General features: G+C 40.4%; 1 protein-coding gene across 2 annotated transcripts; it reads left to right on the top strand.

Moving 5' to 3' along the window:
* The first annotated feature begins 8,972 nt into the window (after positions 1–8,972).
* LOC101580870 (vacuolar protein sorting-associated protein 29-like) lies at positions 8,973–9,500 on the top strand. Of its 2 annotated transcripts, XM_012512888.1 has the most exons (2): positions 8,973–9,171; positions 9,408–9,484. In XM_012512888.1, the coding sequence occupies exons 1-2, from the start codon at positions 8,973–8,975 to the stop codon at positions 9,482–9,484; spliced, it is 276 nt and encodes a 91-aa protein (XP_012368342.1). The 2 variants fall into 2 exon arrangements, with proteins under 2 accessions (XP_012368342.1, XP_012368341.1); XM_012512887.1 differs by having other exon boundaries at positions 8,973–9,500.
* Positions 9,501–14,639: the final 5,139 nt, after the last annotated feature.

A 14,639-nucleotide genomic window follows, 5' to 3' on the forward strand; every position in this document is an offset into this window, starting at 1 on the left:
CTTGGATTGAATCCCTCACTCCTGCATCTGCCTAAGCAGATTCTGTAATTTGCTGAGCTGATGATAACCATTCTTTCTGGCATAAGATGGTATCTCTGTGTTGTTTTAATTTGTATCTCCTGAATGACCAATGATGTTGAATTTTTTTTACATATTTATCAAAATCAAGCTAGAAATATTGATTTCAATATAGTCTTTCAGTGATGACCCATGTGTTTTGTGCTGGAAATGCCTCCATCCAATGATCTAGGTGGATGACGTCCATATGATATAAGGGAGTGAAACTCCCAATGTTTCATTCATTGCAGCCTCAAAATTGCAAAAGTGAGAGACTTTACTTTGAGAAGAGATCCTCAGAACATTGTGTTTCACACTGGTGGCAGTCTAGGGAATTTGGTCCTGAAGATTGGTTTCAAAGTGCTCAGAGATCTGAGCAGTTGAACTCCACAGTCAAAAGAGAAGAACACCTGATTACTGAATTAGCTAGCAGTAGACCTTGATGTCACCTATATGGTGCTGATTGTAGGCACATGCAGAATGTAAGAGTTGTGGCATTAGAAAGGCTTCCACTCAGATTTCAGGAGGAGACCTAGGAGGTCAGGCAGTGTTCCCTGGGAGAGCAGTGTGTGAATGTGTAAGCGTGAAGTCAAAGGTGCAGTGCAGAGCCCAAACATATGACGAAGCCAGGAACATGGATTGTCTGAGAAAACCTGCAGAATGAGGACAGCAAGTCCCAGAGAAAGCCATAGGAAATTGTACATAGGGGCGGAGCCACCTGTGCCCTTGTGAGTTCACTTTTGCTATAGATTGGCTGATTCTTCTCATGGAATTACAGGACTTAATGTCTGCCCTGCTGGATTTTGGACTCGCTTTGGTTCCACTCTTGTGTGTCCTACTGTTTGTAAATTTTGGAATGGAAATGTCTGTCTTGTGCCACTGAATGTTGGAAGTGTTTAACACTCTTTTCATTTGTAGAGAGGCCTGCAGCTGCAAATTTGCCTTGAGTCTCAAAGGAGACTTGAACTTTGAGTTTTCAGAAATGCTGAAACTTTTAAGACTTTGGGAACTCTTGGAGGTGGACTGAAGGCCTTTTGCAGAATATACATGAGTCTTTTGGGGGACCAGGGACTGAATGCTATGGCTTGTGTTCGCATGTCCCACCAAAGCATCGTGCAATCATAGGTGGGGCTTTTTAAGAGGTGGCTGAATCTAGCTTGTGCTTGATTGATTTAAGGTACAGTGCTAGAATTAAGGGTGGATAGCTACTAAGTCTGTTCACTGGTTAGTTTGGCAGTGTCCTAGTTCTGACAGCCTGCATACAACATAAAGGACAGATGAAGCCTGCCTTATCCTGGCCTGTTCTCTTACTTGCTGCCTGCCATGAGCTGTTTCACTCTTCCTTGAAGCCACCTGAGAATGAACTGAAGCCTCCACCAACTGGGAGCTACATAAACTTTTCTCACTTCAAAAAAATAAAGAAATTTTTCTTTTCAGAAAGATTTGTACTAATAGTGTTTGAACAGGACATCATGTTTGCATCTTATACTATGAATAACCACTATGAAGACAACAATATGCAATGTACTAATTATTGAAACTGTCCTACTAATCGGTTTTGAAACTGTCTCATTACTATTTGTTTCTCAATAAAATTAAAAAAAATAGAATTATAAAAAAACAAGCTAATTGCAATTGTGCCTTATGCATCTGAGATCTGTCCTCACCTTGGCTCATCCTGCTGCATGGACTTTCAGTGGAGCTTTTAACCTCCTGGATATCTGTTTGAATCTGTTTTATGGATTCTGCTTCTTTCCCGTGTTGAGCATTTATGGTTTCTGTCATTTTCCTAAGCTCATCTATTTTTTTTAATCTGTATCTGCTCTAACATAACTATGCATGTCTTTCATTATGTTCTCTATCTCTATGGTTAGCCTAGAAATTATTTCTGAATTGATTTTTTTTCTACAGCCTTGTTCATCTGCTTTGTTGTGTCTGTGTTACCAATTCAGAGACTCCAGGTGAGTATCTTTCAAGGTGCTCAACTCCTTTCCCTGGATGTCTGGGATTCCATCCTGTGAAAGTGATTTTTAATTTTCTATTTTATTTTTAGTTTGATTCCTGGGTTGATGATTTTAAATTGCTTATGGTGAATAAGCATAGAATCCTCAGGAAATGACTACTGCCTAGAAGCATCTTGCTAGAAGGTCTTTTGGGTCTTTTTTTTTTTTGGAACTGGGCATTGAACTCAGGCCCCTCTGCTTGCCAGGGAAGTGCTTATTCTACTGAGCCATTTCCCTGGCCCTGGCTTTTGGGTCTTGAGTCTGTTGCAAGGTCACATTTTTTCAGTTTTTTGGGTATGAGAAGTTGCTGCCTACTTGGCCCAGCCTGTGTTTCTTTGGCAAGAAGAAAAATAAAATCCACTCCAAGGTGTGTCTCTGCTGTCACTGGCAGCTGGTGTGGGCAGTCAGAGTCTAGAGCTGTGCTGCTCAATCCCAGGAGGCCAGTCATACATTCACGATGGGGCAGTGGACAACTCTGCAAGCTTGCAGCTTTACTTCCACTGACGTTCAGGCTGGTTTCTGGCTGTAGGGCTGGAACCATATCTATTCTTCCTGCAGCTGTCCATGTCCTCCTTTGGACTGCAACTTAGCTGGGAACCACTGAATGGTATCAGCTGTTGCCCTGAGTTCCAAGCTCAGATGGCTTCTCTCCAAGATGGTTACCAGCAAATAGCACTCTACTGCTTCATGCCAAACCCGAATAACTCCCAAGCCTCTGCAGTCCACTGCATCCACTGCTCTGTTCCACTGGTTTCTCTGCTTCTCTGTGGAGGCTTTGAGGTCACCAGTAGTCATCTGTGTCTTCAGGTTTGAGCTGACTCTCCCATGCTGTGAGTCTCGGCTCAGGAAGAAAGCAATGCCTGTGACTTCTGTCTTCACTGAAGATTTTCTCTTTGTTATCCCATGGGCTTCGGTCCTCACCTCAGATCCTTCCTGGGTAGAGGAGACCCACTTCCCTCATTCTCTACCTCCCACTGCTCTATTCCAATGTTTGGACATCAAATCTCAGACAGGCTTTCTTTGCTCCTCACCACTCCACCATCTTTCCAGAAATCTCTTAAAATATAAAAAAAAGAACAGAGTTAAAGATAGGTAATAGGAAGTAGAGATATAGATGTTTCTCAAATAGAAAGTGGATCAAAAGATGGAGGGATGAGGTGGAGGGCAAGGAAAGGGGATAAAAAGGGTGAAGATGAATTTTGTACATATACGAACTCTGCATGAGGAATTAAACATTATATACTGCAAATATGTACTACTACAAATAAAAATTACAGTAAAGTATATACAGCTATTAAGACACAGAAAACTTACCCTCAAAGTACTCCTTTATGCTTCAAATAAATGTTGATCACATTGTATCTGCTACTTCTTGAAGTAGTTTTAGAAATCCTTTTTCAGGAATGTTTTTATGAGATGTGATAGAATTACAGTGAATGCTGTTGCCAAGTGCCATCCAGTGAACAGGCAGTCTTGTAAAAACATTATGTTTTGTCTCCTTCCATTTTATTCACTGATCTGACTCTCTAAAACTTCTGGATTTTTCTGAAATTGAAAATGACCATGAAAAGTAAATATTTTGACTAGATTCATGACGTGGAGGCATCCATGAAAGTGCAACTAAAAATACTCATGAAAGAGGACTTCCAGGACTGCTTCAGAAGGGGCCAAGAATGACGGGACGAGTATGTGTGAAGGGAGGGGAGGACCTGGGGAGGGATCAACAGCAATGTGCTGTCACTGCAATGAAGTTCTAAAAGTTTAAATATTCAATATGTTGTTCAATTTCACCTCATACTTAGAGATATATCATTTGATAAAAATAAAAAGTGGTTACTCAAAGAATAAAATGCTTGTCTTCTGCAGCTGAAGGTAGTAGTCTCCATTTTTGGGTACAGAATTCTTAAAATAATTAACATCTTTTGTGGTACTGAGGATTGAGCCCAGGGCCTTGCGTGTGCCAGGCGAGCACTCTACCACTGAGCTACATCCCCAGCCCAGTAATAAACTTTTGAAGGCGATGCTGATGCTTCTTCCAAGATTAGTCTTCAGATTTTCATGTGGTCAGTGATGTCACTATGACTTCATGGAGGATGATAAATATTAACACGATACGTTTGAGAAATAGAAATTCAATACTTAATATTTTATTCATACGCACTTTTAAAGAGATCAACCTAAGGGGTTATTACAAAATAAGAAAAAAATCATTACTATTAAAATATTGCAAATGACAAAATCACTTTTGTGAGCACTTTTGGGCTATTTTATACAGTATGTCCCATGCAAAAACTGTTCAAATTCTGTTCTAAGATGTAATATAACTTCTCACATTTCCAATTTCTGGTAGACCAGGAGACTGGTGGTTTCACACATCTAAAAATCTCTAGCTAGTCTGATTGACTCCTTCACCAATTCACCAGCAGAGGGCGCACCGCTGACCCTGTCTCAGCCTGAGATAGGAAGGAGTTGTTCATAAACTCTTTTATCTGAGTATCTTTTGTCATAAGAGCAAGTACTCTGCATGTTCTGTAAAGTGAAGTATTGATCCCCTTGCCTCTAGAAAGGGCCAGGGAAAGACAAGCAACCTGCTGATCATTTTGCAGTTCAGGTTTAAAACATGCACTACACGTAGATCACTGTTCACTGCATATGTGGCTCACACTAAGCTAAATGAGCATTCTGGGAGAAGCTGGAAGTCTACCAAACCTGTCTTGACTTATTTTAATGAAACTTTAATAAAATTTTTTCTATTTTAAAAAATCTTTTATTTATTTATTCAGTACAAGGTCTCACTACACAGCTCAGACTTGTAGTGATCCTCTTGTCTCAGCCTCCCCAGTGCTGGGATTACAGGTGTGCACCACCATGCTTAGTTTTGGTGGCTGACTTGGCTTGTCCTGGGTTCTGTGGCTGGCATAGCATGTGGTACTGGGGATATAACTCGGGTCTGTGTGCTTGCCAAGAAGGCCCTTAGGCTGCTGAGCTATCTTCCCAGCCCCTACAAAACATTTCTAGTGGAACAAATGCTAAGCTGGACCTAGAGTCTACAGAGTTAAGACAGTTTGTCTCCCAGGGACATTTACAATGATATGCACTCCAGTTATGGCAAAGCCACATCTTTTCTTCATGTTATTTTAACCTTTCACATATTTGAAGCTTCCCTTTGCATCAAACTGCCATCTTCTCTAAGCACACTATCCTCAGGCCCTTTCTTTGTTCATCACTGGAAGTGGATTCCTGCCTGGTCCTCTTTCTGGATGAAGTGTAGGATTGTTCACTGTCTACTTGGGCTTCATGTGTGAATAACTGGTCAACCAGTTGTTCCCATCTGTACGCACCAGCTCCTCAGGCTCTGCTGTTGGACATTCTGGGCCCATGGGGCTTTATAGGAAAAGGAATTGAGGATCAAAACAGGCTCCCATATTTTCTCTCAGTTCTGCCTGGAGCACATATGTAATCCTATTTTGTTCTTGTTAAACTCTTATATACGTCACCTCTGTCTCTTCCATGTTGCTTAAAGATCTCTGCTGTTGATCTAGGCCTGTCCCAGATCATCTGAAAGCCAGGAGAAAGAAAATGTATCTCTTCCTTTATTTGAAATTATTTCTTAAAAATTTTCTACTACTTATTTCTGCTGTGTGCTATTGTAGAAATGTTGTATAATCTGTCACTTGGATCTCTGAAACCTCTGGCATGAGACACATGCGGTTGAATCTTCTGCTAGAGATGCCTCCTGAGATCTCATATCTCTCCTTGCTGTGTTCATGACCCTTTTTCCACCTCGCACTAATAGAGGGTGAAAGCATGGGAAGGAGATGTAAAGGAACTGAGCACAAGCCTGGACGCTTTACAGAGTGATTAGTCAGAGCAGAAGATTGTAGGTGATAATGCAATTCCCATCTCACTCTTCGCCCATAAGTACAGTGTTGGGGTTGGATTTGTTGATAGCATCATAGAATGTTTTGCTGGTCAGAATCTTTGCAATTATGTGGTTCTGATCCTTTCATTTTATAAGTGTGAAATAAGTTGATGGAGTGTCAGTCTAGATTCTTTTAACTCTGTTCATCACAGTGTCTTCTTATTCATTGGTACCTGGCATAGAAAAAGTTGGGAGACAGAGGAAAAAGAGCAAGAACATTGGAAATGGCATTGATTTGGGGGTCAGAGAATATAGTACCAGACCCCAACACCATATATGTGTGATTTTTTGATAAAAATTGTGTTTACTTAGAAGCCTTCAGAATGTCAACAAAACAGATGCAACTTTTTTCTTTTTGCAATTATAGAGTGGTATTCAGTTAACAGAAAAACAATTATTTTGCTTAAGTTGCGTCAGAGACAACTGAAGATGAAAACCTACCATGCCCATATATAATTAATTTGTGCTGTGTACCAACAAGAACCTGCTTTAAATTTTCATGCCAATTTGCAACCTCCATACTGCACTAGGCAAGGTTAGCGGCTGTTGAAAATACCACCAGGACAGGGTTACCTAAAGACACATTCAGAACTATGTTAACTGTTAACTATACCACAAAAAAAGACACTTTATAGTTTAAAACAAATCTTACATAGCCTTACCTTTCAGTTTTTTGTCTTCAAAAGAAGTGAGTTGTGTACAGGGGGTTAAATACTTTATAGAGAAGAAAAAACTGTGCTAGAAACAACTTATTCATCATCATCCTCTTCTTCATTCTCCTCATCCTCTTCATCTTCTTCTTCCTCCTCTTCATCCACATCTTCCTCCTCCTCCTCTTCCTTGTCTTGCTTTTTTCAGCCTTGATGACTCCCTTTTTGCTGCATTAGGTTTTTCTTTAGCCCAGTAGGTAGCAATGTCCTTTTCATACTTCTCCTTCAGCTTAGCTGCCTTCTTCTCGTATGGCTGCTTGTCATCTGCTGCAGTATTATTCCCCATTTCTCCAAGTTTCTTTGCGACATCACCAAGGGAGAGGCCAGAATGTTCTTCTTTGATTTTTGGGTGATACTCAGAACAGAACAAGAAGAAGGCTGAAGGAGGCCTCTTTGGGCACATTGGAATCCTTGAACTTCTTTTTGTTTCTCCCTTAGGAGGAATATAAGTTTTCATTTCTCTTTCATAATGAGCCTTGTATGCTTTTGCCATGTCTTTCAATGTTCCTTTTTTCTTTTTTTTTTTTTAGCAGACATGGTCTTCCACCTCTCTGAGCACTTCTTAGAAAACTGAGCAGTTAACGGAAGCATCTGGGTGCTTCTTGTGCTCCTCTCGGCAAGTTTGCACAAAGAATGCATATGATGACATCTTGCTTCTTGGCTTCTTAGGATCTCCTTTGCCCATGTTTACTTGTTTTCCTCAGTGAGGTATAAAATCGCCCAGTGCCCATCTGGCTCTCACTCTGGTGCTGTCTCTATGGAGCTCCCATATATGTGTGATTTTAGTAAGTCAGTTGCCTTTTTAAGCATCAGTAGACCCATCTATACATTGACAGTATATATGTTTCCTTCCACCTCTAATGTCTCACTGTATGGTTGCTTTTCTTCAAGCATTTAATGAAATTTAGCATAAGCTACATCCTATGATAAATACAAAGTCATGTCTAACCTGCAAACAGTCATCAGGTACATTTCATCATTATCCTTTTCTTTTTTATATAAATGAGGAAAGAGAAGAGCAGACAGTCACAGTGCTAAGAAGTGGAAGAGTTTAGAACATGACTTAATCCAGTTTACTGGGTGGATGATCTGTGTGTGTATGTTCACAAATGAAGGACTTTCTGACTCAGCAATGTTTTCTGAGGAGGGCCCAGCAACAAAACTTGAGAAAGATGGATTTGTGTTCTATAAATAGACATAAGAGGGATTTTAGACAAATTTATTGACCACTAATGCCAGTGGGAGTTTTTGTGCAAATTATAAAAAAATGAAAGCATTTTCTCCCTGAGTAACCTGATACATGCTACATAGTTCTTACTTTACAGATCTCTAAACACTTACCAATCACTTTGACTTCATAAAATGCCTTTGTTCACCATCATTTACAGTCACATTTCCCTGATTGCCTCCTTGAGTTAAAATATTTTTCTCCAGTCACATAAAAAAGAGGCTAAAAATAATAAGCAATATTATAATAGATGAGTCATAATCAGAGAATTGATTTATGATCTATTATGACAGGCAAGGAAAAGTGAAATTTTAATGAAGGCTTTTGAACAACACTTTTTACTCTTTGATTTCTCAATAGAGTGACAGTTTGTCATTTTTCAAAGGGCTTATATTTTATGCTGTCAGTATGCTAGGTGTAATGCTACATATTCTCTCCTATGAGATGATGTCTCAAAGAGAACATACCTGAGATTTTCCATCTCCCAGTGAAAAATGCTCAGAGCATTCCTTCTTGAAGTAAAATAGTCTTACGAAACAGTAATCGTCAAATTTTTCTTTGGAATAATTTACATACATTAAAAGGCATAGATCTGAAGTTCAATGACTTTTGACAAATATATGCATCCATGTTATCATTATTCAAGCTGAGATATAAAACAGTTTTATTATCTTCAAAGGATAAAAAGGGTTTAGTCAAATTCTCCAAACAAAGACAACCATGAGAGTCAAGAGTATGTTTTTGACTCTTTCAACATTACTTAAGTGAAGTGATATGCTATTTACATTTTGACTGGATTTTTAAAGGCAATACATTGTTTTGAGATTCATCTGTACTGTTGCATATTTTCTTAGTCTCTTCCTTTTATCACTGGATAATATCGATCATTTAGTGTGTGAATATATCACAATTTATATGTTCATTTAGCTGTTGGTAGATGCTTCAGTTGTTTCCAGATTTTGATTGCTAAGAATAAAAGTGCTGACAGAGGAGCCTGAGGAAGAGGGTGGTGGTGGCGCTGTGGCGCAGGCTGAGCAGAGCCGGGTGACAGGATGTTGGTGCTGGTATTAGGAGACCTGCACATCCCACACTGGTGCAACAGCTTGCCGGCTCAATTCAAGGAGCTTCTGGTTCCAGGAAAGATTCAGCACATTCTCTGCACTGGAAACCATTGCACCAAAGAGAGTTATGACCGTCTCAAGACCCAGGCCAGTGATGTTCATATTGTGCTAGGAGACTTTGATGAGAATCTGAATTACCCAGAACAAAAAGTTGTGACAGTGGGTCAGTTCAAAACTGGTCTAATCCATGGACATCAAGTCATTCCCTGGGGAGATAAGCCTAGCTTAGCCCTGTTGCAGAGGCAGTTTGATGTGGGCATTCTTATCTCAGGGCACACACACAAATTTGAAGCACTTGAGCATGAAAATAAATTCTACATTAACCCAGGTTCGGCCACTGGGGCATATAATGCCTTGGAAACAAATATTATTCCATCATTTGTGTTGATGGATATCCAAGCTTCTACATTGGTCACTTATGTCAATCAGCTAATTGGAGATGATGTGAAAGTAGGATGAATTGAATACAAAAAATTCTTAAAGCCAGGCCTGTCTTGATGATTTGGTTTCTTCTTCATTTTCCTGTTCAATTAATCATTTAAGAGCTACACGACTGTAGCTCTTTTATATTATGCGGTAAAATATAATACACCTCTGTTAGTATATAATTGCTCTATGCTTCTTGTAAACTATAAGAGTATATTTAGTTGACATTACAGTATATGGGATTATGAAAAAAAACTACCACACAGTAAGTAGTCACATGTTAAGAAAAATTTGTCCTTATAAGTAACTTCGAAGTATTTGGGTTTTATTACAAAATAGTGCATGAAGAGAAAGAATCTCGACATTCTGTATACATTTTTCTCTTCTTCAGTACTAAGTGTGTACCTTTCATTTATAATTTCTTGATAACCTGTGTTTAATTTTAAAAAACATAAAAACTTATGGAGACCAAATGAAATTGTGTGTATATAAGTATTAGAGTGAAGTTGAGGAGAAAACAAAAAGAATAAAAGTGCTGGGTGGCAAGATAGCTCAGCAGGCTTTGGCAAGCACAGGGACTAGGGTTTGATCCCCAGTCCCACATGCCCTACTGGTCCTGCCCCCCAGGGCATGCTGAGCCAGCTACCAAGTCAGGGCATGGTGGTGCAGGTCTGTAATCCCAGCACTGGGGAGGCTGAAAACAGGAGGATCACTGTGAGTCCAAGCTACATAGTGAGACCCTGCACCAAATACATTAAAAAAAATAAATAGAAATGCTGTGAATATTCACAAATGTTTATGTGGACATCTGTAATCATTTCCCTTGGATTATTGTTTCATCACAGTGCAGGTGTGTGTTTAGAAATGCTCAAACTTTCAAATCTGGTCTTATCAAAAATTGTCCAAGAGTTTTGATAACATTTTGTTAAATATGTGTGTGACCCTGGGTCAGGATGTTTTTGGGTAGCTTAACTTTAAGTTCACTCAGACAATGGAAAACATCTTTTTAGTTAGATAGCTGGATACTTATTGATTAACTTTTTTTAAAAAAATGTATTTGTTTCAGGGTCTCGCTAGACAGCTTGGACTCATGGTGATCTTTCAGTTTTCTCTGGTGCTGGATTACAGGTGTGTGCCACCACACTCAGTCCCTGTGGCTTGCTCAATGTGCCTGGGTGTGGGGCTGGTGTGGTATGTGGTACAGGGGGTCAAATCCAGGTACCTGTGCTTGCCTAAGCAGGCACTTAGTCCACTGAGCTATCTTGCTGGCCCTTGCAAGGTGTTATGTTCTTGGAGTCATGTCTGGGGTGTCTCAGAAGAAACAAGTAGAACATATGATCACCTGGGAGGATGAGGCAAGGCCTTCAGGAAGTGATGGTGAGTTGAGCCTTGAGGTCAGGTAGGAGTTCAGCAGGTAGGCCTTTCCATTAAAGCTCTCTGTCTTCCTTTCCTGACCTTGACATATAGTGCTGAGGCATGGACAGAAGAGGACCCTTAAAGTGAGGAAAAGGAAAGGTGCAGGATGTAATTTTTTCACTGTACACTCATGTCTAATAGCCCTTGTGAAAGTGAAGTAGGCTACCTGTGGTGAGCAGAGGTGGCAGATTGTTTTTGAAAGTAAAAATCACAAGGATGCAGAATCATAGGATACTAGCTTCTAGTGAGAAGGATTTCAGGGTCCCTGAGGTAAGGATGGGTGGGGAGAGACCCCGGTACTAGTGTCATTGGCTTCACTGGGGCTGCTTTTTGGGTTCCCAGGGTCATTGGAAACAATTTTTCATGGGATCACTGACTATTGCCTTGGAAGTGATGTTATCAAGAGATTTTTATAAACCTCCAATTTTATAACTGAGTAAACTGAGTGATTTGTTCAGTATCACACTGTGGATCTGGGACTGGAATGCATGATTCCCAGATGGACAGTGACAGTGATAAAGGCAAAAGACCAGATATTCAGACGCTGAACCTCTGGAGAGTGAGGGAGGAAGGGGCTGGATTCCACTAACACTTAGCAGAAGGCAGAAGAGCATGAATCTGGCAGGGAATACATGTGGCCATTAGCAGTGTTCAGCCACCATCTCTGATTTTCAGATTGTGCTCAATGTGGGCAGATTGAGTTCTTTGGCAACCCAACTACTCTTTTATCTAGCTTCTATTCTTTATCTTGAAATAGAAACCCCATTTCTAGAGCCCTTTACTAGCCAAGTTCCAGGCTGCTACAGCTTTTTCCTGCTAGGTAGTTTCAGGGAGTGAGGTGCTGCATAGCCCTGGGGGTGGTTTCACTGTGCTTTAAACTTCTTTGTTTGGACTCTTCCTTTGAGTCTGAGTTCCTTGGGAGTACTGCATTAGGATGACAGAATCCTAGCATTTTAAAGCTGGAATTCAGACCATATAAAGATGATACAGAGAAAAAAGCTATACATTTACAAATGTGGTCCTTCAAGATATATCTGAGAAGGGCTCTGGTTTGCTGGATTGTCATTTCTCCTTTTATTCTATACAACTCCAATAAAATATATACTTCGGTGGTATTTTAACAACAGTGTGGGGGTGTATAAAAAACCAAAATATAACATTGAATCAGTCAATTAAATAAAATAGAAGCTTACTTCTCTTTCTAGAGGAGTCTGGGTAGATGGTTCAGGAAAATACATCTTCAGTGTTAGAGGCCCAAGTGTTTTCTAGTTTTTCTTGGATAGGTATGGCCACAACCTTACAAGGTAGCAGCTTTGTGTTCTAGGTTGTTTCTTCTTTGTTTCCAGGAAGAAACAAAGCATATACTTATGCTTTAGATCTAGATGTTCCCCCACATTTCAAGTGTTCAGATGTAAGTTTATGTGGAAGGCGATTGGATCATGGAAGTGTTTATTACAAGTGAGTTGCTAAGGCAGTAGCTAATTGCGATGTTAGAAGGTGGGGCTTGGTTGGAAGAGCTGTGTCACTGGAGCATTCTCTCCCTCCTTTCGTCCTCCCTGGCTCTTGCTGCCTGGCTGCTATGAGGTGATCAGTTTTACCTGCTATACTGTTTCTGTCTTGGAGATAGACCGAGTTTCCCCAAACTATGAGCCAAATTGAACCTCTTTTCCTTTAAATTGTGGTCGTCAAGCATTTTGTCCCAGTGCTAGAAAAGCTGACACGACACCAATGATTTCCCCTGAGGATGGTGAATGAAAACCTAACTAGCATTGCCTTACATGCTAAAGCTTCACTGAAAGAAGTTTGGGAAAGCAAATGCTGAAAACCAGGAATCTTTACAACAGTCTCTGTGACATGTACCTTTACTTGGTCTATTTTGTATTTCTCAGGCAGGTTGGCATTGATTGCTTTTTATAAACAAGGGAAGTAAATATCAAAAAATCCCCACAAGAAGAGGCAACAGAACCTGATCCTAGGTTTTATTATTAAAACTACATCTGTCCTGGTGTGTTGTGTGATCCCTAATGCTTCACATATGTAGGCTCTCCAGAAATGGTATTTTTATTTCTGCAATTGTGTATAGCATCTAATAAAACTATATCTTTGGGTTATCTCAGGTTTCCTTTTTTTGCAACTGGTGGTCTCAATTTTCTGTACTGTGCACCCTTTCTCATCCTGCTGGATGACCACAACCCCATGACATGACCATTTCTCTCTAAGGGGGAGGAGGGCTTCAGTGTTTGAACTGCTTGGATCTATCTGCATTGCCCTCCAAAGTGAATTAAGCCAATGGTGTATGAAGGGTATGGACCCGACTGATTCCTAATAATTGGATGGGTTTTCTCATTTGGGTCTTGTTAGTCAATTCATTGCAGTACAATTAAATCAGGGGACAAAGGGCATCCAGTTAATAGCTTATTTTCCAGCCTCCAGCCCCTTTTTTCTGCACTGGAACACTGAGAGGTTTTCATTTTGTTTTTCTGCCTGAGGTAGTCCATGTGTGGCAGATTAACAGATTTGTATGAGTTCCATTTCCATGAGACCAAAGGTTATGAGATTATATTTTAAAAAGGTTGGCACTGGTGGTCAAATTACTGAATTAATCGACTGATTAACCCATGTAAATCTGACCCTAGAGATGGCTCACGGCCACTGAGTGCTGTGCAAACTACACTATCTCTTTATTTTGCTTTTTAAAATTGCCTTTCTTTGAGATTGTATATGGACACCAAATTAAATATTAATTCAGAGACATTCAAATGTATTGTTAGATACTGGTTAATATTTCTGTGCCCATTTAGAGATTATCTCATTGAAAGAAAGTTTTTATTGTGTCTTTATATTTTAAAAGTCATTTTGTGTGGTCATAATATTTTTCTCATCATGAGATGTTCCTTCTTACATTTTCTTTTTAGGTCTTACCAAAGAAGATATAAGTCCAGAGCATTTTAAACAAAAAGAAGAAGTATGTTATTTCTAAGTCTCAAATAGTGAAACTATGTCCAAATGCTAGATCCTTTGTTATGGTTTGGAACTGAAATGTCCCCTGAAGGTCATGTTATAAAGGCTTGATTACTAGCTGGTGGGAATTAGGAGGGGGAGTACCAATCAGGAGCTGGAAGCTCATTGGAGGTCAGTCACAGGGGGTGTGTCCTTTGAAGGGTATAGTGTGTCTCCAGCCCCATCCTGCTTCCTGGTGTCCACAAGCTGAGTAGCTTTTCGCAGTCATTTGCTCTGTGCCGTGGTGTGCTGTCTTGCCAGGGTCCCAAAGGGATGAAACCAAATTACCAGAGATGGAGATTTCTGAGACTATGAATTAAAGTGAAGCTTTCTTCCTTTGAAATTGACTTTCTCCCAGAGACACGGGATCCTGAATAGACCCAGAGCGCAGGCCCGGTGAGTGAGATGACCCGGGGACCAGCGGGATCCTGAATAGACCCAGAGCGCAGGCTCCTCGAGTGAGTGAGATGACCCGGGGCCCACAGATCCTCATTCGACCCAGGCTGCAGGCCCAGCAGGGAACCCTTCAGCAGAACTCCATGCAAAGAAAGACCCACCTAGCTGATTCAGGAGCAGAACATCTTCCCAGAGAGACACAAAGGGTTCAACTCTAACCCCTGCAGCAGAAAGATGTGGAGCACACAGCCAGAACCAAACAACACCCACCTGAAGGAATCTGAACATCGTAGATCCGGACCTGGTGCTAAGGTAATAACTTTATCTTAAGCTCTACACCAAAGATCAGAAAACAGTGGT

Source organism: Octodon degus, unplaced genomic scaffold (assembly GCF_000260255.1).
Source record: "Octodon degus isolate 3935 unplaced genomic scaffold, OctDeg1.0 scaffold00286, whole genome shotgun sequence".
In the NCBI taxonomy this organism is placed as follows: domain Eukaryota; kingdom Metazoa; phylum Chordata; class Mammalia; order Rodentia; family Octodontidae; genus Octodon; species Octodon degus.